The 25,593-nt window shown below is 37.1% G+C and overlaps 1 protein-coding gene and 1 pseudogene across 3 annotated transcripts in view; one reads left to right on the top strand and one right to left on the bottom strand.

The window, feature by feature from the left end:
- Positions 1–866: 866 nt before the first annotated feature.
- Positions 867–25,593, top strand: part of MINPP1 (multiple inositol-polyphosphate phosphatase 1) — a 37,923-nt gene continuing 13,196 nt past the window's right edge. Inside the window, exons 1-4 of one of the 3 annotated variants that reach the window (XM_036026953.1) lie at positions 870–1,563; positions 4,419–4,616; positions 12,524–12,621; positions 18,944–19,077. In XM_036026953.1, the coding sequence (XP_035882846.1) occupies positions 927–1,563; positions 4,419–4,616; positions 12,524–12,621; positions 18,944–19,077 (1,067 nt within the window). In that variant the 5' untranslated portion in view covers positions 870–926. Of the gene's footprint in view, positions 1,564–4,418; positions 4,617–12,523; positions 12,622–18,943; positions 19,078–25,593 lie in introns of all 3 variants that reach the window. The other 2 variants (XM_028512152.2, XM_036026954.1) reach the window with 2 other exon arrangements.
- Positions 5,270–11,570, bottom strand: LOC114496201 (annotated as a pseudogene).

The raw sequence follows: 25,593 nt of genomic DNA on the forward strand, positions 1-25,593 counted from the left end.
GCTGAGCAATAACTTATGAAAAACCTAGCTCCTCATCTGAGTATGTTATTATGTAAGCGTCGAGTTTGGACTTGGAGTGGTGGTAAATAGCATGTTCGCTTCACATAGCAGATGAACTGATATTTAAAAACGAAGTAAATCTGTTGGGCCATGACTCAATGCGTCCAAGCTATCAGGATTACTTTGTCTTACTCTGTAAGCCTTTCAGTATCAACTCACACAATACTTGCGAGGTGCAGTCTCACTGAAGTCAGCTTTGCTAGTCTGGATCCAGAGACTACCAAATGCTCAGAAATTAAATTTCTTGAAGAACTGAACCTCTTTCCAGGTTCTTCTCTGCCTTACATACTGTTTATTTTCTAACACCAATGGGCGATACACCTTGGACTTTAGAAAGCGTGCTGGGACGGGGACCAGGGATCTGCATTTTCAACCACCTCACTTGGATTTGATCCAGATGGTTCAGAGACCAAATTTTGGAAAACAAAGTAAAACGTGTAAGGGTGGTGATACAAGGGTTAGCTGTTAAAAGGTGTCCCGTTTTGGCGGCGTTGGAGGGTAAGGCTTAGTCCAGGCTTATTCACACCTTAGAAAATTAAAAAAGCGGAGGAGTCGTTTCGCAGTCCCTGAAGCGCCTACCAGGAGGAAACTCGCCCACGCTCCGGGCCAGCCCGCGCAGGCTCTACCTAAACTACAGGTCTCTAAGGCTTCCCCGGGTTTTCGGCCGGCTTCGTCTAAAACCCAGGTTTACGCGGCGCCTTAGGGCTTCCAGTCTGCACCCACGGCCGTCCGCCAACCGCAGAGCCCTCCCCAGTGCGAATCCCGGGGCAGGGGCCGGAAGCGACCTCCGCGCCCGCCCCCTGCCTGCCGGAGCCGGAAATTGGCGAGTCCAGCCCAAACAACGCCTCCGCCGGCCGCTCGACACCATGCCCTGCGGCGCCTGCAACTCCCTCAGGCTTTCCTCAGCACCTGCGGGGGTCCTGGCTTTGGCTCTGCTCTCGTCACTCTCGCGTTGCTCCCTCCTGGAGCCCAAGGACCCCGCGGTGTCGGTGCTCAGCCCCTACTTTGGCACCAAAAGTCGCTACGAGGATGCCAACCCTGGGCTGCTGCCGGACCCCGAAGCGCCGCGGCGGGACCCGGAGCTGCTGGAGGAGACCTGCACTCCGGTGCAGCTGGTCGCCCTCATCCGCCACGGCACCCGCTACCCGACGGCCAAACAGATCCGCAAGCTCCGGCAGCTACACACGCTGCTGCAGGCCCGCGGGCCCGGGGAGAAAGGGGCCGATGCCACCGGCGGTCGAAATCTCGGCGCCGCGCTGGCCAACTGGCCGCTGTGGTACAAGGACTGGATGGACGGGCAGCTGGTGGAGAAGGGGCGGGAGGACATGCGACAGCTGGCGCTGCGCCTGGCCTCCCTCTTCCCGGCCCTTTTCAGCCGCGAGAACCTAGACCGCCTGCAGCTCGTCACCAGCTCTAAGCACCGCTGCGTGGAGAGCGGCGCCGCCTTCCTGAAGGGGCTGTGGCAGCACTATCACCCCGGGGTGCCGCCACCCGACGTCGCAGGTGACCACCGGCCGGGACCCTGCCTCCATCCTCTTCCCACCCCCATCCAAATCCACCCCCTCCCATCCCGGACTTCCCCTCACCACCTTCTGTCCCCATCCCCGGTCTCTCTAACCGCCATCCAATGGTATGGTCTGGACTTGACTATCTCCTTTCTCCTCATACGTACACTTGTTTGCTTATTCCTCAGGTATGAATTTAGCACCTTAAACGTACGTGACGTTGTAGTAGACGTTGGGATATTCAGTAGGAAAAGAGACACCCAAGGGCCGTTTTGGATTATCCATGCCCAGACTGACTTGCCCCCTCTAAGCAACAAACCCTTCCTGTCTGCCCTCCCTGGTTGCCAGTTCTACGGTGGGGCACACCTTTAGTCTAGGACTTTCTTCCTCAGGCTTTGCGTCTGATAACTATTTGGATTTTTAGTTTTGTAATTTTTTTGCTTCTCAGTTTTCTGATGTTGATTGTAGACTTACCTCCTATTCTAGGAAGCTACTCTCAAATTTTCTTTACTTCTCTGCTTTTTTCTCTGTTTTTTCCTTATGTACGCATATACTGTATGAGTGACCCACATTGTAGTTGTGGTTTATGGTAACACGCAGTACTTCACTCATTTACTCCATTACTTATTCTTTTGCAGAATTTGAGACATCACCTAGTGGGGCCTTTTAATTTAAAGGTGGGGCAGCTGAGGCCACAAATATGCCTTGTTAACTAGAGTAAGACCCAGAGCCTAAAGTCTCCTGTTTCCTGGGAACAGTGTTTTATTTTCCCCTTTAGAAAATGTTCAGTAGACACAGTTAAGACTAATAACAAACACTTAATACCTGCTTTGTGCCAGGCATGCTTTACATTTATTTCACTAAATCCTTACAGCAGCTCTCTGATTGTGTTTTCTCTCTATGTAACAGCTCAGGAGGTTGAGAAACACTAAATAATTTGTATAAATGTATATAGCTAGGTGTATGGACCTAGGAAATCGGATTAGTCTCAACCATTACATTATATAGTTTCTGTTTGTCTGTAACTTAAGGATAAGAATAAAAAAACAACATTTTTGTGCCATAGAGATGATCAAGTGTTAATACTTTCTTGATCAGTTTAAAGATCAGAGTTGAAATGAGACATCATTTAGTTTCAAAGCCCAAGTGAAAAATGAAGTAGACTGGCTTATCATTTCTCCAATAACATCCTTTCTTAAGCAGGTCAGCCATCTCCAAGGGTTCTTCCATGGATTGTGTGCCATGTTATTACTATGTGGGCAATTCAGTTGGCTGGCTTGTGCTTTTTAGTTACAGCTAGGCTTTTTCTGTTAATATGAGTGAAAATTGTCCACAAACCTGTTAAGTAAATGTTGAAAGTAGAATGTACTTTAGCACAGTATATACAGGGTGAGGCAAAAATGGTTTACAGTTGTTTGTATGGAAAATAATACAATTAATAAAAAATAATATAAGAATAAACTGTGTTTTGCATACTCACAACTGTAAACCTCTTTTGTCCAACCCTGTGTAGTATATACCAAAAAGAGGCCATTGGACGTTCTAGGTGGCATTGTGGGTATTGGCATTGGCCTCAAACTACCAAGCCAGGGATCAGAATAGTTCAAAATAAGCCCACCCCTCACCATTTTCATTCTCAGATTAAACCCCTTTGTTTAACTACTTCATTATTTATTATCTACAGATAGTTGTTTTGACTGTTGGCGTATATCTGGGATTTTGAGGGAGGACAAAAAAATTAGATTTTGTATTCTTACAGAAACAGAACAATGCTTTTGTTTCTGTTTAAAGAGCAGCAGTAGTTAGATCATAGCAAGGATGAAATATCCAGATCCACTTGGGAAATTGTATTTTGAGGCTACAAAAAAAATGACAGAGCACTTACTTTCCTAGTTAAGATACTTCCTTAACAACTGTAGTCCAGTCTGCAATTAAAGTGGTGAAATGGATGCTGACAGACATAAATTTCCCTACACACACATCTAAAGCAAAACAATATAACTAGATTAAATTTTCTAATTTTATATACAGAAATAATGTAGTTGGTGTTCTTTTCGTAAGTTATTGGAGAAATGATGATTGAAATCTGTATGTTTTGAATATGACTAGAAAAACTTAAAAGATACCTCAATAGTTCAAGCTTGAATGTGAATGCTCTTTCAATACATATTTGTTGCCAAAGTGGGGAAAATAATACAACTTATTAAATTCTTTGTGAGCTTCAGTTAGAAAACAAACCAAATCAGAAGCACATAGCACAATGAAAACAAAAGCATTTTTGTATTTTGTGCTGTTGTCAGTAGTTTTTGTCCCAAGCAGGATGTTTTGTAAAGTAAACAGGGTTGAGAAAGTTAATTGAGGAAATAAAATACTCTATTTAGATTTTACCTTAGAAGAGAAAAACAGATCCTATCTCTTATCTCTTATCTTGTATTTGTAAATTTTCCTAATTTTTAGTTTTTCAAGTTTTCTGTGCCTAACATAAACAGTATTTACATAACACAGTTTGTACTTTTTATGACTTTTATGTTTAATTATTTTTGCTTTCTTTAAGAAAACATTCATTTCAATTACCTTTAATTTTATTGTGTAATATTGCTGTAACACATTTTTATCTTGGATACTTTGTTTCATTAGTTTTTTCTAGCATATACTCTCATGAATTACTATTACAGATGGGGAATAGTTTTGCCCTATGTCTTTGTTGAATAATGTGTGCTTGAATAATAGGTTTCCCTACATACACATGCTAAAAGGAACATTAGTGCTCCTTTTAGCACTTGAAACAAAATTTTCAATAATTTGAAGTTGTCACTTAAGTTATATATATATGTATATTTTTTCCCTTATCAGACATGGAATGTGGACCTCCAAGAATTAATGATAAACTAATGAGATTCTTTGATCATTGTGAGAAGTTTTTAACTGAAGTAGAAAGGAATGATACAGCTCTTTATCATGTAGAAGCCTTCAAAACTGGACCAGAAATGCAGAACATTTTAAGAAAAGTTGCAGCTATTTTGCAAGTGCCAGTCAGCAATTTAAATGCAGGTAATGTGCCTGTTATCTTTCATTTGAATTCTGAAATAGCTTAAATGGTTTTTGAATTCTGAAAATGAAAAAATATGGAAGCATAAAGTTATTCCTTTTAAAGGCCCACAATTGATTTTACATTAAGAAAATAATATGTTCTAGCTCAAGAAAATTGTGCACCTCATGCTTACTGGTTTTTAGATTCAAATTCTTTGATTTTTATGTAAATTAATGTATAAGATTTTTCCTGTATCATAGAGTTATTTTGAGGACAGAGGTATGTAAAGCTTCAACTCGCAGCATTATTTATAAAACCAAAATTATCTTTTCTGTGTTACCTCTTCAAAGTGACACACATGGAAAGTTAGATAAATTTAGCTTTTGAAGCAGTTCAGAAGTACATGTTAATGTTTTGAAACATTATCTGTTTTGAAACATTAACATGTTTTGAAAGAGATAAGTTTTAAAATGTGAAAGGCAAAGTAGTGTGGGTTTTTTTATTTTCTTTTTTGAAGCTTTAAACCTAGAGATGCTGAGAAAATGAGTGGTTGTGTCTGTCATAAGGTATTACAGTGGAGATGGACTGGTTGCAATTTATTATGCAACCTAGGATACTTTTGAGGGTAAAAGGAACATTATTAATAATTATGCTGAGAAAGCAGGATGTATGGTCACCTAGAAATGGGAAGTTAAGAAAAAATAATAAAATTATTTTCTAGAAATTTAGAATGCATTGAGCAAGTATTGACAAATATGCATAGAAAGATTGTGGACTTCATTATGTTGTGAATAAATTTCCAAAAGACTAGAAGTAGGAGATGTTGTGGGGAAGGAGGTAGAAATGTAGACTGGAATCTATCATTCATAGAGCCTGAATGCTTTAAAGGATCAAAAAAGTGAATATACCTAGACTAGACCAGCATTTAAAATTGAATTTTTTCTTTCTCTAAACTGGTTGTATACTGGGGTTACCTGGCAAGCTTTAAAAATTATTTATTTTGTTGGGAAACAATTCAAGTCTATAAATAATAATAAAAGCTAATACAGTGAATGTATACCAACATATGTCCACAATTTAGTTGTATCAAATTTTAACATTATGCTTCAGTTAGTTGCTTTGAATATATTGAGGTCTTTTGGTCCCCCTGCAGGATCTCATTCATCTCCTTTTCTCCCCAGAGGTAACCATTGTCATGAATTGAGCATTTAAATTATTCTGTGCCAGTTTTTATATTTATACTTAATTTCTGTACATAAATGGGATATAGTTTTGCAGATGGTATCAGTGATACCAGTCTAAGATGTTGTTTGAATTCAAATTTGTGTTGTTTGATATAATGTGTATAATTCTAGTACTATAGTATAAATTTATGTACAGAATTTGATAATTATACCAGTATCTAGTCATTATTCCTTTAGTGGGCATTTAGATTGTTGAAGGGTTTTTTTTTTTAAACTATTTTCAGTCTCTAAATGAATAAGGATTTTCTGTGTTTTAATGATGAACTAATCGAGAGCAACTTCTTTTTGGAGGTAATATAACTCTAGTGATTAAAATGATGGGTTCTGAAATTGGACTATTGGTATTTAAATTTTTACTCTGTAATACTATTGACTAACTCTGTGATCTTTGGCTAATTCCTTAGTATCTCTTTGCCAAAGTTTCTTTGTAAAATGGGTATAAGAATTATAAATGCCTTAAGCATTATTGCAAGGGTTATATAAGATTGATTTTTTAATATATTTTATTGATTATGCTATTATAGTTGTCCCATTTTTTCCCCCTTTGCTCCCCTCCACCCAACACCCCCCATTCTCTCCAGCAATACCACTCCCTTAATTTATGTCCATGGGATGAGCATATAAGTTCTTTGGGTACTCCATTTCTTAGACCGTTCTTAACTTCTCCCTGTCTATTTTGTACCTACCATTTATGCTTATTCCCTGTACCCTTTTCTCCTCCTTCCCTGTCCCTCTGATAACCGTCCAAGTGACCTCTGTATCTATGATTCTCTCTGTTTTACTTGTTTGCTTAGTTTATTTTTTAGGTTCATTTGTTGATAGTTGTGAATTTATAGCCATTTTAATGTTCATAGTTTTGATCTTCTTTTTCTAAAGTGAGTGCCTTTAACATTTCATATACTAATGGCTTGGTGATGACGAACTCCATTAGCTTTACCTTGTCTGGGAAACACTTCATCTGCCCTTCAATTGTAAATGATAGCTTTGCTGGATAGAGTAAACTAGGTTGTTCTTGCTTTTCATCCCTTTGAACACGTCTTGCCAGTCTATTCTTGCCTGCATTTTGCAAATCAGTTGACAGTCTTATGGGAACTGCTTTGTAGGTAACTTTTCTCTTGCTGCTTTTAAGATTCTCTCTTTATCTTTAACCTTTGACATTTTAATTACGATGTGTCTTGGTATGGTCCATCTTTGTGTCCATCTTATTTGGGACTATGTGCTTTCTAGACTTGTACATCTATTTCTTTTACCAAATTAGGGAAGTTTTCTTTCATTGTTTTTCAAATAAGCCTTCAATTTCTTGCTCTTTCTCTTCTCTTTCTGGCATTCCTATGATTTGGATATTGGTACATTTAAAGGTGTTCCAGAGCCTCCTTAGCCTAACCTTATTTTTTTTTAATTCTTTTTTCTTCTTGCTGTTCTGATTGAATGTTTTTTTCTCCTTTATGTACCAAATCATTGATTTGATTCTCAGCTTCATTCACCCTACTGTTGGCTCCCTGTAAATTTTTCTTTATTTCACTTAATGCAACCTTAATTTCTGCCTGGGTCTTTTTTATGCTGTTGAAGTACCCAGTGAGTTCCTTGAGCATCCTAATAACCAGTGTTTTGAACTGTGCATCTGATAGGTTGCTTATTTCCATTTTGTTTAGTTCTTTTTCTGGAGTTCTATTCTGTTCTTTTATTTGGGCCATGTTTCTTTGTCTTCTCATTTTGGTAGCCTCCCTGTGTTTGTTTCTGTGTATTAGGTAGAGCTGCTTTGACTTCCTGTCTCAGTAGCATGGCCTGTTGTAGAAAAGTGCACCTATAAATTAGATGGGATGGAGCTTTAGGTAATTGCCAGAATAGGGCAACCTGTGTCACTACTGTGTGGCTGTGTATGGATGGCTCTTTGTGGTGGAGGGCTCAGAGAGGGGACAGTGCTGCCTCTGGAGTTTTATCTGGGAGGAAGCTGTCTCCTGGCACTTGTCCTGATGCCAGTAACTTCAATTTCTTCCTGTATGCCACTGGTGCCCTTTCAGCTGCTGCCCCAGTGCTGCAGCCCAGAGAGAATGAGTCTGGGTAAGTCCCAAGTCTGTTGCAGGCCCTTTAAGAGGCGACTACTGAAAATCCCATAGTTTCTGTTGCCACCCCAATGCCCAATGGTTTTTATAGCCAGAAGTTATGGGGACTTATCATCCTGGGACTGGGACCCTGGGCTGGGTGGTCTGGCATGGGGCTGGGATCCCTCGCTCCCAAGGTTTTTTATCCACTCTGATTTTTATCCACCACACTTGGGTATGGGACCACCCGTTATGTATCTCCACATCTCTGCCTCTCATCCCCACGTGGATGAATGTGGCTTCTTTAGTTCCTTGATTGTCAGACTTTCATACAGCTCAATTTTCTGATACTTCTGGGTGTTACTTGTTTTGTAGTCTAATTGTAATTTTTTCTGTGGTTGTGTAAGGAAGTGAGCCATGTTTACCTACAACTCCATCTTGACTGGAAGTTGAGATTAATTTTTGCAGAGCATTAGCACAGTACCTGGCACACAGTAACTGCTCAAAAATATTTTAGCTATTTAAATACTTTTTTTACATAGAGAAGTGATGCTGTGTTTTCTGTAAACTTATCAATATATGTTTCATTCTTTTAAATTCTATTTTACTTCATAGGTATATGATTTAGTTTCAAGGTCAATGCTAATTAAAAACTTAAATATGTAACTCATTATCAAATTTTACTGGTGGGAGGGGCAGCAAGTCCAGATTCTTTTTATAGGAAGTCATTTTCCTACTGAGGTTTCCTTAGTTTCTGACTCTCTCAGATGACACTACAGTGAACATTCTTAATAGTCTGCTTTCTGCACTTAAGAGTTTATAAATTAAATAACTATGGGTGGAATTGTTGGGTTAAGGAACATGAATATTTTACATCTTGACATAAACTTCCAAATTGTCCTTTGAATGTGTAGAAGAATTTATATCAATAATAAATGAGAATGTTCGTTTTCCCTTATTTCATTCAATAGTAGATATTAGTTATTTTGACTTTTGCCAATTTGATTAATGACAAATGCTGTCTAGCTTTAATTTGCATTTCTTTGATTACTTGTGAAGGTGAACATCTTTTCATGTTTATTAGCTATTTTCATTCCTTTTGAAAAATGTCTCCTTGTACTTGTCCATTTTCTATTGGATTATTTTTATGATTTTCTTATTGATCATCGGTACCCTTTATGTATTATGGATATATTAATTACAATATATATTCTTTAATTTTGCTTGATGGAGGATAAATCCTTTGCCTATTGTATTTTCTAACATTTTCTCTTAATTTGTTGCTTATCTTTTTTCCAGAAAAAAAGATCTCTTTTTTTAAATTTAAGTAACCATAGATGGGAAATGAGAGGGGGGCCCCAAGCTGGGACAAATAGTGGCTACCTCCTCCCCTGCAGAACAGGGGGAAAATGTGGCCCTACATTCTCAGCTGTCAACACAGGCACTCCTGATCATTTTGCTACTGCATCCTAGGGGCAGGGCCCCACTTTCCCTGGGGCTGGGATCCTTGCCTCCCAGTCTTCTTTGCCCTAGCCCCTTCCCAAGAGCATCTTGGAGGGGAGTGTGGGCAGCACAGAAGGCAGTTAGGATGAACATTTGGCCCTGCTAGCAGCATCAGTGACAGATGTCTAAGAATGAGACATTGAACAAAAAACAACACAACTGTCCAGAGGTAATTTGTGAACATTGGAAAAATGGAACCAGAACCTTGGTGGGTAGAGAGTTGTAATGGGGGAGCATGGCTAGCTCCTTCTTAGTAATGCCTCATGTGAGGCCTGAAATGGAAGCAGACTCACACCCCTCTGCTTTTCTTCCTCTACCACAAGGAGGGCTATCCAACCTAGTGCAGGGACTAGGCAAGGCAGGGAAGAAAGTAAAGTGGGTGTGAGCCGCTCCTGGCAAGACACAGGTTAGTCAGGGCATCTTGAGTCAGAGAGAGCTTGGATCCCTTAAAGTTCAGGGGAGCCCTCCCAGGCCCCCTAAAAGGAAGCCAGAGGTAAAGTGGGAAAGAAAGGTCCCACCCCCAAACCAGGAGCACTGTCAGCAATGTCCCCACCACCAACGGAGAGGGAATGCAGCAGCAGGTACAGGGTACGGCTAAGTGGAAAGTAAGCTTTGACCAAGGAGGGCAAGTGAGTACATGTGGGTGGGTGAAATGGGTTGCTGGGAACCCATACCAAAGGAAAAGTGTTCCCAGCTTGGGCCACTGGGGCTCTGCAGTGGCTGGTGTGCTGTGTAGTGTGATGGTGCTGGCAGGTACGGGGCGAGGGTATGGGTGGGGATGGGGTGGGGATGGCAATGGCAATGGTGATGGTGACTGTGGGCCTGGTGAGCAGGGGCAGTGGGAGCAAAAATGTCCTATCCCAGAAGGAAACTGCTCCTCCATATAGTCACTGCTCTTTTCTGAGGATTTCTTTAAGATGCCCTCTTCCTTCTTCTCCAGTTTTTTGGGTCTGCCCTTTTATTTCCTCCCTGGAGTCGTGGTTTTCCAGGTCTTGGCAGTGCCCTTGTTTTTGCTCCCCTTTGGTCAGTCCCAATGTCTCTTAGGTTTTGGCACTTTGCTGGGCTCCTTCAGAGGCTGCTTGTGAGGCCTGCCTTGGCATCTCTTCTCAGTGCCATCCTTTTTCTGCTTGGAGGCCAAGTGTTGGCTTAACTTGGAGGTTGACTTACTCATCTCTCTAGGGAGCAGATGGAGGAATGATGGCTGGAGTGGGCAAGCTTGTCTGGCCACTGACCTGCAATACGTGCTCAGACTGCTGGGAGCTATAGTGTTGGGCGCTGAGGACCTGCCTGGCTCCACCACAGCTGGTAGCAAATGCAGATACCTTAGTAGAGCTGCGCCAGTATGAGCAATAGTCCAAGAGCCTGGAGTCCCAATTGGAGAAGCACAAGGCCCCACTCAGGGGCCTTGTAAAAAAGCAGTGGCTTATCTTTTATGTCTGTCTGTGGTGCATTTGATTATTCAAAAGTTTATATCTTTTATATAGCCATGTTTGTCTTTTCATTATGGCTTCGAAGTGTTGTATTTTGCCTAGGAATTATCTCTTACCCCAAGATTATTATGTTTTCCTATGTCTTCCTTTACTTATTTTATGTTTTGATGTTTAAATCTCTAATTCATTTGAAATATTTTTGAGGTTCAAAAACTGACCAGATGTCAGAATAGTCGTAATAGATGCATCAGAGCCATAACTCATCATAAAAGATTATTTGTCTAAATTCCCTCTTTGCAGGTGGGAAAATTGAGACCCAGAAAACCTAGAATGACTTATCTGAGGTAATTAGTGGCGGATTCAGGTCTCATAGCCTCAGTTGTCAAGAGTTTTTGGTGAATTTTTTTTTCCAGTCATCTCCCATCCAGTTAAACAGTATACCATGTGCACTAACTTTCATAGTTTCATAACTAGAATTTTGAGTGTGAGAAGCCATGACCTTTGATCATCAAATATACATGGTACTTAAAAGCCACTATATTATATTGGATATTAGGGTTATAAACCCTTTCATTTGTATAAGCAACTTTTTAAATGGCTTTTATGTATATTCCCAATTAATATTCTTTTTGTACTACATACTGCATCAGAGAAGTTCTGTAAACTCAAAACTAGTGCAAACAGCATGCAAGATCAATTTTTTTTGCCCCATTTTTCTTAGAAAGGAAAGGCAGTGGAGTTAAAGAAAAGGTAAAGCACTGGTGTCAAACCCTTGCAGTTGACTTCTTTTTTCTCTATGTAGCATTAACTATCACCCACTTGTCCTTGACTGAAGAGTACTATGTTTATTTGGTGCTAACAGAGGTTACCTTTTGAAGCATAAGTATTCATTGCCTTATCACTTCTCTTCAAAAACTATGTATACCTATAAGTAATGTAATCAGCTGTTGAGCAGTGTAAAAGTCCCGGGTAACTTAGTCTGAAATCCACTGACTGATTGGGCAGCCAAGGTTGAAAAACAGATGTTGTTATCAACCTCTCTCCTTCTTCAGTGTGAGATTTTTTTGTTTGTTTCTCTCCTTGATCCTTTGTTTCACCTTCCTTCTGACCCCTCACTTAATCTGACCCTTCTTCCCTTTCTAACTTCTGCACTCTTCTACGCTTTTATAACCTCTGTACTTCCTTCTTTTTAATAGTTATGATACGAATTACTGTGTCTCCAAAAGAACTGTTCAATAAATGTCATTTGTCATTCCTAATTTTCAAGTTGGGGACTAAAAGCTTTTATAACTTTTATCTCCCCTCCTCCAACCCTCTAAAATAAATGAAATCAAATTATGTTTTATATACAGTAGTAAGTACTTGGGTTAAACTTTTTGTTGGGTTTGGTAGGCGAACATGCTCTTAACAAATACTATTTTTAAAAACAAAAAAATTGCTGTTTCATAGAGAAAATTTTTTAGTATCATTGGGATGAAATTGATATCTCATCATGGTTTCTCCAGAAGGTACTAGTTTCCCCCCTTTGGATTGTACAGAATAAGTCTTAATTCTTTGATAGCCAGGAAGAAACTGAATAATAGTCTCCTCTCCGAACTGAATTTATCCAGTTTCTTCAGCTGCACTGTACATGGCATTTTACAGCTATTTAGCCTTTGGAAAATTGTAGAAATAATAACCCACAAATTTTCCCTTTTTTCCCTCCCAGATTTAATTCAGGTAGCTTTTTTCACTTGTTCATTTGACCTGGCAATTAAAGGTGTTAAATCTCCTTGGTGTGATGTTTTTGACACAGATGATGCAAAGGTAAGTATTAATTTTGCCGTTTCTTTGCCTTTTTTGCATGATTTTTTAATGTTGTCGCTTGAAGTAGCTTCTCAAAAAATAAGCAGAATAGGGAACATTAACTGTCTTTGACTAACTCATAATTTTTTTTACTCAAAGGGAGACTGCTTTTTCATGTAGGGCCCACCTACTTCTAATTAGTTTGGGTTCATAAAATTCTGGAAAAATTTCTTCCATTGTGATTTGCTTTCTAGGTCTACTCAGTTAAAGAGCTGTTTAACCCAACGTCAGACTTTACTACTGGAAAGGATTATACAGCTAATACAATTTAAATTCTCCTTTTTGTAGGATGTGAAGGCTCAGAGAGCATGAATGTTTTTTCAAATACCTTTTTCTTTCATAACCGTTTTCATGATAAATTGAGTTCTGTTCCACCCTGATGATGCCGGTAATTCATCCATACTTTGTCTACCTAATTCATATTTTTTCCCTTCATTCATATGCCTTCTTTGTAGACTTTTAGACTCTAGAAAGAGAAGGGCAGATAGGCCTCTCGTAATTTTGAGAGAGGCAAATTCTGGTCAGTTCTGGGATGTTGGAAGCTAGAAACATGAGATAGGAGAGGGCTAATTTTTAAGTATTGAGAATTGCAGCATTGGATAGAATTCTGGTGGATGAAAGTAGGATATGTTTTGTATGTATGGATCACTCAGGAATATGGACTTTTGAAACCTTAGTCATACCTTGCGCATATATATATATATATATATATATATATATATAACCTTCAGTATGCCATAAGATGTAAATAAACTTCAAAATTTAACTTTTAAAGTTAAGTGGCTCTATCCATGTGCTACCTTACCTCTGAAAACTTGACAAATTCTGTGTCTGATTTTTCAGTCACAATTAGATTGGGGTTTAAATATTTTTTTTAAAATTTTCAATTAAGTTGACATACAATATTATATTAGTTTCAGTTGTACAACCTAGTGATTAGATATTTCTATAACTTACAAAGTGATCACCTTGTTAAATCTAGTCCCCATCTGGCACCATACATAGTTACTACAATATTATTGACTATATCCCTTATGCTATGCTTTATATCCTCATGACTGCTTTGTAGCTACCAATTTGTGCTGCTTAATCCCTTCACTTTTATCAGCCAGCCCAGCAGGGGGCAGGCTCAGCAAAGAAATATGGCTTCTGCCAGTACTTCTATCTGGGAGAGAGCCATCCCTTCAGCCCTCACCCTGAAGCCAGACAATTCACATCCTCCTGTATGTCCCTTGTACCTTTCTAGCTGCTGTTTTATTGCCGGAGTAAGTCTGTGGGACAGTCTTTAAGAAGAACACGTGGAACTTCAGTAGCCCTCTATCTCTCTCAGGCACAATCCCTGCTGGTTTTCACAGCCAGTAGTTATTGTGACCTCTTTTCCTGGCACTGAAATGCTGGGCTAGGGAGCCTGATGTGAGCTTGGGACTCCTTGTTCCTCAGGGGAACTGCTATAGCCTAGATTCCTTTATGATTTTCACCTGTAACATGTGGGCATGGTGTATGTATGAGACAGGCTGATTCCAAGTCTCCACCCTTCTTACCAGTCTCATCGTGGCTTCTTCTGCGTACCTTTAGTTGTAGGACTTCTGTTCATCTAGACTTCAGGCAGTTGTTGTCAGTGACAGTTGTTCTGTAGCTTCATTGTCATTTTGATGGGGTCATGGGAAGATATAAGTACTGCATTTACTTACTTCTCCATCTTGACCAGAAACTGGGGTTTAAACATTTTTGACAAGAATACTATAGCCCTGGTCAGGTAGCTCAGTTAGTTAGAACATCGTCTCACTATACCAAGGTTGAGGGTTCGATTCTCAGTCAGGGCACATACAAGTATCAACCAATGAATGCATAAGTAAGTGGAACAACAAATCAGTGCTTCTCTTCCCCCCCCCCGCCCCCATCTTCCCCCTCCTTCTCTTCCACTCCGTTTCTCCCTCTCTTCCTCTCCCCCTTCCCCTATCTCAAATCAGTAAATAAAATTAAAAAGAAATAAAGGATACTATATAAGTGATGTATCTTCCTCAGTGCATCATACCTCAGTACATCACATCAGAAGGAATGTCAGTTTGTCACATCATTCATGATAATGTTTGATTATTTGATTAGAGTGATGACTGCTAGATTTCTGCAGTGTGGAAGTACCTCTTTTCCTCTGTAAATAAAGAACTTATTTAATTGATCTTGACTTGGAAATTCGAAATACATATATATTAAATTAATTGAATACAAGTTTCCTTTTCTATATAAACAGCAAATAAGTTAGATTCTTCATTTAAAAATATAAGGTTCTTTTTGATTTACATATTGCTGAAGTATTTACAGATGAAATAAAATGATATCTGGGATTTGCTTTCAAATTAATCCAATGGTGGTGGTAGGTATATAACTGAAACAGGATTGGTCAAATGACAATTATTGTTGAAATTGGATGGTGAGTACACAGGGGTTCATTATACTACTGCCCTCTATTTTTTATGTTTGAAGTTCTTTATCAAAATTTTTTTAAGTAAAAGTGAATAGACATGAAATTCTGAGAATTATGGAGATTACTAGCTATCCAAGACCTTATGAAATGCTGGATTATGTGTGCCTTCATTCAGCAAATATTGCTTTAGTGCTTGCTCTATGCTGGATACTTGGTTGAACTGAAGATACTACCGTAAGCTAGACATCATCCTCAAAGAATGCCACAAGGCGTGAAAGACTCAAATGAACCATTGCCAGACAATGGGATGGCTATAATAGAACTATATGTGATATAGTAATATACAAAGGAGGCTGTTGATTTAATGATAGGTAAATACAAAAGAAATGATTCATGAACTACTTTTCTGTAAGATAGTTTTTTTGCAACTTTGTATATATCTCTTACTGTAATGAGTATACCTAGATTTCATGTCTTTTCTGGAGTCAGTTTTGGTATTTAACATTTTCTAATAAAAGTCATTCATGTCATCTACATTTTCAGAAGTATTTGTAGAATTTGGTAAATTTATCTCATGTTTAAAAAAATATTTTCCTTTTGTTTCTGAGATCATTTCCCCATTATTACTTACTTGCATATTTGTGCTTTCACAGTTTCATTAGTTTAATTTTAAACATTATATAATATATAATTTATATTTACAATATACCCAATATGTATTTTTCTGTATCTAGTTTTTGTTCAGCATTATGTTTTTAGGATTTATCTAGGATGCTGTTGTGTGTAACTTCACAGTCATCTGCTTAATAATGGGAATGTATTTCCGAGAAATGTGCCATTAGGTGATTATGGTGTTGTATAAACATCATAGAGTACACTTACACAAACCTAGATGGTATGACCAACTACACCCATAGGCTGTTTGGTGTAAACTGTTGCTCTTGGGCTATAAATCGATATAGCCTATTCTTGAACTTTTAGACAACACCAGATTAAATCAAACATAAGAGAAAATGATGCAGAGACCTTTAAACATGAGATGTACAAGGTTACTGCCAGCATAACACAGCATACTGTTTTACAGCAAACTTTCTTATAAGTGCACTTTAAAATAAAATGTATATTAAATATACAGACCAGTAGAATAGTCATTTATTATTATTGTCAGGTATTATGTGCTGTACATAATTGAATGTGCTATACATTTATATGACTAGCAGCACAGTAAGTTTGTTTACACTAGCATCACCTTAAACACATGAGTAATGCATTGCACTGTGATGTTACAATGACTACAATGTCACTAGGCAATAGAAATTTTTCATTATAACCTTAGGGGACCACTGATGCATATGTAGTCTGTTGTTAAATGTTATGCAATGCATAACTGTAATTCATTTTCATTGCTGTGTAGTATTCTATTGTATGAATTACCCGTTATTAAACTGTTTTCTTGTTTATAGACATGTAGGTCTTAAGTTTAGGGCTATTTTGTTCCCTTTTCTGGTGGTTTATGTGAGGAGGACATGACTGGTATCAGTTATTTCATTATGGCAGATGATATACATCTTTTTAATATACTGCTAAATTTTATTTGCTTATGCTTGATTTCAAATTCATTAAGTCATGTTTGTAGTGAGGTTGGTTTATGGCAGTGGCTATCATTTGTGAGTGATACTACTGACCTGGCCCTATTTTTCTCTCTCTGTGGAGATTAGAAATGTAAGGGGGAATTTTTGTTTGTAACAATGACTAGGAATCACTGTTGGCATTTTGTGGCTGAGAGTATGGGATGCCAGCTGTCCTGCAATGCAGTGATCTGAATTTTCTCCTCTCACCCCTTTTTCTTTGTACTTTCTTTGTCCAGTTTTGATAATAGGATCCTATTAGCCTCCTAAAATGAATTAAGTTCTCCATCTTTTTCTGTGTTCTAGAATAATTTAAATATTAGGAACTAACTTCCTTGAAGGTTTGGTAGAACTCATGGTTAAAACCAACTATGTTTAGCATCTTTGAGGTAGACCTTTGACTCTATTTTGTATAGTCAGTTTGGGTAACTTACATTTTTCTAGAAAAACCACCCATTTCATTTATATACATTTTCAAGTCTTTTTGATACATAAAGTTTAACTGTGTAGATATGTTTTTTAAAAAATCTCATTATAGTTACTTTTCATTTCTGATACCATTTTTATTTCTTAAACATACTTGACAGAACTTTAATTGCTTTTATTTTAAGATTTTATTTATTTTTAGAGGGGAAGAGAAGGGAAGGAGAGAGGGAGAGAAACATCAGTTATGTGGTTGCTTCTCATATGCCCCCTGCTAGAGATCTGGCCTGCAACCCAGACATGTGCCCTGACTGGGAATCGAACCTCAACACTTTGGTCTGCAGGCCCATGCTCAATTCACTGAGCTACACCGGCCAGGGATAATTTTTCTTCCCTTTCCTTTCCTTTCCTTTCCTTCCTTTTCCTTTTCCTTTTCCCTTTCCTTTTCTTTCCTTTCCTTTCCTTTTCTCTTTCTTTCTGACTTTTAAAAATGTTTACTTTGGACTTTTGTGCCAACTTCTTAATTTAATTGCCTCTCTAAGTGTCCTTAAACTTATGGCTTACATTTAGTTTTTCTAAGGGCACTTTTGGGAAGAATGGCTCATAACTACTGCATAGGCTTCTCGGGTACCTTTCTTGGGTTGTAGGTTTTAGTTATCTAGTTTTGGTGTTTATCTGATCAAATGATACTTGAGTAAAAAGTTTAACATTTAGATAAAGGCTGCCTTAATCACCAACTCCATTTCAAGACCACTCTACAGAGATTCACCACTGCTTTCAGTTTGATGTGTAACTTTCGACCTTTTTTTATGTTGCTATTTATAATGCATATCATTCTTAGAAATGTAAACTGTGTAATATCTATGTCAGTACTTATAGATCTACAGTATAATTTTTAATAACTACATGGTATTTCATGGTATGTATATACTGTAGTTTATTTAACCACATACCCATTAATGATATTTAGGTACTTTCAGTAATATTTTTCTTTTACTCCTGTAAGCAGTGCTGCTGTAAGATATTCTTGTACATTCTTTTGTGTTCCTCTGTGAAAATTTTACTTTATTAGAAATGGAATTAAATGGGCCTTAGAGATGTGTGCTTTTATGGGTTTTGCCAGTTTGCTCTTTAAAATATCTATACCAATATACATTATTTTCAGCAGCATCAATTTTCCATGTCCTTGGTGTGCTTTTATTTTTTTTATTTTTGCCAAACTGATACATAAATCAAAGTAACTCATTTTCTATCTGATACCTACCTTCCTAATAAAGTTTTAGAAGAAAGGGGAGGTGAGCATATGTCTTTAATAAGCCATTCTTCTGAACTGTCATGGATGCTGGGTTTTTGGTATTTGTTTGTTTGTTTAGTTTTAAATCCTCACCCAAGGACATGCTTATTAATTTTAGAGAGAGGGGAAGGGAGGGAGAGAGAGAGGGAGAGAAACATTAATCAATCAGTTGGTTGCCTCTTGTATGTGCCCCAAATGGGGACTGATCCTACAACCTAGGCATGTGGTCTGACCGGGAATCGAACCTACAGTCTTTTGGTGTATGGGAAAACACTCCAACTGAGCCACACCAGCCAGGGTGGATGCTGGATATTTGGCTGTAAGTACTAACTTGCTTTTTGCACGCCATCCTCTACATTCCCACAATTGAAATTTGTATATCAACATATATGTCTGTGTGTTATGGATCTTTGGGTCCAATTAGTAAATACTTGAAATGGCAAATGTAAATTAGGAAATCTGTAACATGAATAAAAGTGTAATAGTAATGATTTTTGAAATTTTTAATTTTAGGTATTAGAGTATTTAAATGATCTGAAACAATATTGGAAAAGAGGATATGGATATACTATTAATAGTCGATCCAGCTGCATCCTGTTTCAGGATATTTTTCAGCACTTGGACAAAGCAGTTGAACAGAAAAAAAGGTAAAAACTGAAAACAATTTTTTTAATGTATATTCTGAGTGCCCAGTTAAGTTCCTGGAAAATGTTTATAATATGTAACTTTTTAAAAATAGATTTTGCTTGTATATTTAAAAATATTCTAATAATAACTATACTTAGAAAAATTTAGATGACATATGTAATAAAACGTATAAACCTTCCATTTAACCCAAGAATTAGAACAATATTCATAATTTGCATTTTTATTTATTCCTGTCCCCTGTAAGTACATTTCTTGAGTTAGTGTGTATCATCTCTTTGCCTCTAAAAAGTAGTTTTTCATATGAATGTATGTGTGCCCAAATGGTAAGTCTTCTGGGACTCATTTTCCCCCCCTCAGCATTTTAAGTAATTTTTATTTTAAATAAGAATTTATCATTGAAAAGCCTTTTTTAACATTTATACCTTGCAAGGTTTTTAAAAACTTTTAATAAATTGAACCTTTGATAGAATCTAAACCTCATTTTATTTAACAAATATGCTTCCATAAAAGCTTATACATTTACAGTTGGAAACAAAAGTCATGCTATAAAGATTGAATCAGAGCCCTGGCTGGCGTAGCTCAGTGGATTGAGTGTGGGCTGGGAACCAAAGTGTCCCAGGTTCGATTCCCAGCCAGGGTACATTCCTGGGTTGCAGGCCATAACCCCCAGCAACCGCACATTGATGTCTCTCTTTCTCTGTCTCTGTCTCTCTCTCTCTCTCTCTCCCCCCCTCCCTTCTCTCCCTAAAAATAAATAAATAAAAATCTTAAAAAAAAAAGATTGAATCAGAAAGACTGAAGATAGTATATTTGATTGTGTTTGCAGTGTTAATTTTATATGCATATATATATGTATATATGTGTATGTATATAGAAAGAGGAATTTTTCTTGTGTCAATATGACTAGTTTATGGAATTTTCTTGGGTTCAGTGGGAGGTTGGAAAGAAAACCAGATTTTTTAGTTTTCTGTTACAACCTTTGTGGGGGAAAATAGTCAAGGTAAGTTTTGTTTCTGAGATAGGCATTAACTTCTTTGCTTCTTAGTTTTATGAATGGTTTAAACTCTTAGGCTTTATCAGATAACAGATCTTTACTGTCTGTTCATTGTTCATCCCATTTTGAATGAGATGTGACAAGCTTAGAATTGTGCCAGAAAGACTCTTAATTAACTTTTACAAGGTCTGCAATTACAATTTGATACCAGACTTAAAACTTAAGTAAGAAGTTTGTTACTGGTGTTTTGAAATAAGTATATTTCTCTACACTGAAAACTAGAAAACATCACAGAGAGAAATTAAAGATGACCTAAATAAATGCAGAAATATATTGTCATTATGGATTGGACAACTCAGATTGATCATGTATTGACTGAGTGCAGTCTCTATCACCATCCAATAGGTCTCTGTAGAAATTAGAAGCTTATTCTAAAATTGATACAGAAATGCAAAGGACCTAGAAGACCTAAAGCAATTTGAAAAAAGAACTTACGAATACCTGACTTCAAAATATATTATAAAACTGTAGCTGTAGACAAATAGATCAGTGGACTAGAATAAAGTCAAGAAATAAACTCGCAAGTCAATTGTTGACAAAGATGTCAAGGTGAATGCATTCGAGAAAAGGAGAGTCTTTTCAACAAAGGGTGCTGAAACAATTGGCTATTCATATGTTAGAAAATGACCTATAGGTCCTTACTTCACATAATACACAAAAATGGATCATAGATTTAAATGTAAAGTGCAAAATTGGAAAACTTCTAGAAGAAGATGTAGGACCAATGACACCTAAATATGAGCTAAAATTATGAAGCTCTTAAAAGAAAATATGAGAGTAAATCTTTATGATCTGGATTAGGCAAAGATTTCTTAGGTACTACACCAAAAGCATGGTCTATGAAAAAAAAATTGATAAAGTAGACTTCATCAAAATGTAAAATTTTTGTGCTTCAGAAGGTATTGTGTGAAAAGTGAGAAGACATGCAATAGACTTGGAGAAAATACTTGTATATGTATATATGATTAAGGATACAGACAAGTTACATCTCACTAATAGACATTGCAATTCGAAAAAAAGGGCAAAACATTTGAACAGACAGTTCACTAAAGGTATATGGATGAGCACATGAAAAGATATGCTCAGCATCATTAGCTATTAAAACCACAGTGAAATACAACTAGTATATCTCCTGAACTGGCTGTAAAATAATAGAAAAAATATATATTGATCTTTGCCCTGGATCCCTGACAATAGGCCTCCTAAAACCTTTGTTTCCTAGGTGATAAGAGTGTCTTTCATTCTAATAACACAACTATGGGTTAATTCCTGGATGGCCCCGGGTTGAGGGCTGGTTGCAGGAAGGAACAAGTCATGATTAGAAACTTGGAATTTTTAGCCTCACCCTTACCCCCCTTCTCTTGAGAAGGGAGAAGGGCTAGAAATGAAGTTTATGAGCAATCGTGACTACATAATGAAGCCATCATAAAAATTCAAAAAGTATGGGGTGCTGAAAGACTCTGGTTTGCTGAGAGAATGGTGCGCCTGGAGAGGGCTGGGAGTTCTGTGCCCCTTTCCACATACTTTACTCTATGTATATCTCACATCTGGATGTCCATCTGTACCCTTTATCATATTTCATAATAAGTTACAAAATGTAAATAAGTATTTTTTTGAGTTCTGTGAGCTGCTCTAGCAAATTAATTGATCCCAAGAATGGGGTTGTGGAGCTGTCGATTTGTAGCCAAATTGGACAGAAGTTGTGGGTAACCTGGGGACCTACTTCTAGCAGCTGGCCCTTGGTGTAGGGGGAGTCTCATGGGACTGAGCTCTTAACCTATTGGATTTGACTCTTACCCCCAGTGTCAGGACTAAGTTAAGTTGTAGGTGGTATCACAGAGAATTGCTTGGTGTGAGAAAAAATCCAGAAATGTTGTGAGTGTAGTAGTGTGAAAGGAGAAGCAAGAGGAAAAGACTGGGTGGTTTTTATATAGACTAGCTAAAATTTTTAAGAAGGATTGCCCTAAGTGTTGATGAGATTTGGGGAAACTGGAAACCTTATGTATCTATACAGACTTCTCTGGGAATGTTTACGGCAGTATTAATCATGACAGCTAAAAACTGTGAACAGTTCAAATATCCATCAACTCCTAAATGCATATACACATTGTGGTAGTCTGTGTAATGGAATACTACCCAGTAATAAAAAAGAATTAACTGCTTTTAGGTGCAACAAAATGAATGACTTCAAAAACATTATTCTAACTGACTGACATAAGATTATATATTGGATGATTCTGTTTATTTGAAATTTCTAGAAAAGGTAGGACTTTACATATGAAAGTAGAGCCTGGATCTGGACATGGGAGCAGAAATTGACTGAAAAAGGGTCCAAGGAAGTTTTTTAGGGTGATAAAAGCATTCCCAAGCTGGATTGTGAACATTGCATGCACAGCTGTTAGATTTTCTAAATAATATTAATCTAACTTAACAATTGAAGCAGGTGAATTTTATGGTTGTTACGTTATTCGTGAATAAAACTTTGAAAACAGTATGAGTATTTAATAAAGGGAAAAAGGAAGAAAAGAATGAAATAATGATATGATAAAAGTAGAAATAATTTTTAAGGAATTTACTAATTCAAAAAAATAGAATCTTAAGAGTTTTTTAAAAGATGACCCCAAAATGCTTATGACATATAGTTGTTAAAAATGTTTTTTTAAAAAAATAGGGCTCTTGTAGTCCCATAGAGCCATTACTTTTTTTTAAAAAATAGACTATTTTTTACAGCACTTTTGGGTTCACAGCAAAATTGAGTGGAAAGTAAAGAGATATCTAATATACTCCCTTGCCCCATATATACACATCCTTCCCTGCTATCAAAATCCCATACCAGAATTAATTTTTTAAAAGCATTTTTATTGAGAAATAGACAGCTCACCCATTTAAAGTGTATAATTCAGTGGTTTTTAATATATTCACAGAGTTGTGCAACCATCACCACTATTTAATTTTATAACATTTTCATTACATGAAAAAGAAACCCCATGCCCATTAGCAGTCCCTTTCCATTTATCCTAAGCCCTCTCAGCACTAGGCAATGACTAGTCTACAGTGTTTCTGTACGGATTTGCCTTTTCTAGACATTTCATATAAATGCATTCATATAATGTGTGGTTCTTTGTGACTGCCTTCTTTGCCTTACCATAATGTTTTCAAGGTTCCTCCATCTTGTAGCATATATCAGTATTTCAATTTTTTATGGCTGAATAATGTTCCATTATATAAATATACCATATTTTGCTTATACATTCATTATTTGATGGACATTAGGGTTATATCCACTTTTTGGCTGTTGTGAATAATGCTACTGTGAACATCTGTTTACAGATTTTTGTGGGGACATGTTTTCAGTTTGCTTGGGTACATGTCTAGGAATGGAATTTCTAGGGAGTCATTAATTTTGACTAGGAGGAATTGTTAAAGAATATTAAACAGGCAGGCAGTCCCTGATATACACTGGTTCCTGGATGTGATCTTAATACGAAATACACCAAGTTGAGGTTAACCTGTTTATAGTAATGTAGTAGATTACCTGCTAGGAGAAGTTATTTGTTTCTATGTTTAAAATTAAATTTCAGTTTTTAGCTTATTTTCTTATAATTTGCTTATCTCACCCACAAGTGACGTAGAAGGAAAATGCAACTAATTGAGTACTTCACTGTGTTAGGTAGTAACTGATTCTGTTTTTATATACTTAGAAGTTAATAATAGACTAATTTTCATGCTCGGCTTATGGAATCAGATGCAATGTGATGTAGTTGGCAGATGCTTGGATTTGAGTTTAGTCCTAGTTCTGCTTTATTGATGCTACAGATTCCTCACTTCTAAAAAGGGGACTGTCTCATCTGACTCTCAGGTTGTGATAATGAAGAGAGTGTAAGTCTGCTAAAGCATTTAGTATAAAGTGATACACAAATATGGTATTGTTCTTGTATTGGGTTGGCCAGAAAGTTCTTTTATTTTTCCCATACAATGGCTTTAGTTGTGCTTAGTTGTTTTTAACTCCACACAAAACAATTTTGTTAGATTATATTGTGACAGCTGTCATATCAGCATACATTTTTTTAAAAACATCAAAATTGGTGAATTTTTGTGCAGCCATTTTAATATTGAAGATGGAAGAAGATATGCAACATTTTCAGCATATTATGCTTTATTATTTCAAGAAAGGTGAAAATGTAACTGAAATGAGAAATGATTTGTTCAGTGTATGGAGAAGGTGCTGTGACTGATCAAATGTGTCAAAACTGGTTTGCGAAGTTGCTTGGTACTATTGACATTTTGGCCAAATGATTCTTTGTTGTGGGGCTGGCTGTCTTACGCATTTGGAAGATGTTTAGCAGCACCCTGGCCTCCACCCACTGGAAGCCCATAGAGGAAAATAACAGACATACTTAAAATATCCAAGTTAATAAAGTTATTGGTAAAAATGAAAAATGTGTCTTTTATTTTATGGAAAAAACATATGGACTTTTTGGTCAACTCAATATATGAGTTCTTTGGCTAAAACATGTTTTTAATGTCTCTCAAGACATTCATACACCTCGCCCCATAATTATTCAACTTAATAGAAACAAGTACTATGAGTAAAAACAAGTAATTTGTAGGACATACTCTCTTCAAATTTCCGTGGTCTATGGCTCATCTATTAACCTAATTGCCTTTTTATTGGCAAAATGGAGAAAATCTTTATTCCTTTTGAATGACTAATCCTTTGTTGTGAATTAAAAATAAGATTCCTTCAACAATATTTTAAAAACCTACTATTATACATGTCAGGCAATGTTTTTAGGAGCTGGATACAGTGATGAGTAAGAAAGTGACTCCTACAATCTAGAGAAAATAGAAATACATGTAAAAGCTATGGGTCATGGTTTAACTGTGTAAGATTGCGAAACAATATAAAAAGTTAAAGAACAAAGAGTTTGACCTTTTAAGACCAGAAGTCATTTTGGCCACATCCTCCTTTCCTGAGGGAAGAGAGTTAGCAGTGATTTTGAAAAAAACTAGCAGGTGCTTTTCCGGGACTGGTTATCTCTATACTGTAAGACTGATTAGGGTTTTTAAAAAATGTATTTTGTTGAATCAAATTAAATCTTATTAAATAGGTAAAGGGAAGAAATATATTCAGAGACTTCTACCAGATTTCTCTCCAAAAAAACCAAATTGAAGCCAATTTTATGAGCAGTGCCAAAATTAAGAGTACTTCTGAAGAAAACCAACATATGCTTGGCAAGGAGAGAATACTAAAGTTTTAAAAAAATTAATAGACTTTGTTTTCTAGAGCAGTAGGTTCAGAACAAAATTGGGTGGAAGTTAGAGTTCCAGATACCATTCCCTATTCCACATGCACAGCCCCCTACATTAATATCACACGCCAGTGTGATAGAATAATATTTTAAGAGTATTTTATCTTTGTATTTTGTCAGATCTATTCATCAAAACATTAACCTTTTTT

Source organism: Phyllostomus discolor, chromosome 5 (genome assembly GCF_004126475.2).
Source record: "Phyllostomus discolor isolate MPI-MPIP mPhyDis1 chromosome 5, mPhyDis1.pri.v3, whole genome shotgun sequence".
Lineage (NCBI taxonomy): Eukaryota > Metazoa > Chordata > Mammalia > Chiroptera > Phyllostomidae > Phyllostomus > Phyllostomus discolor.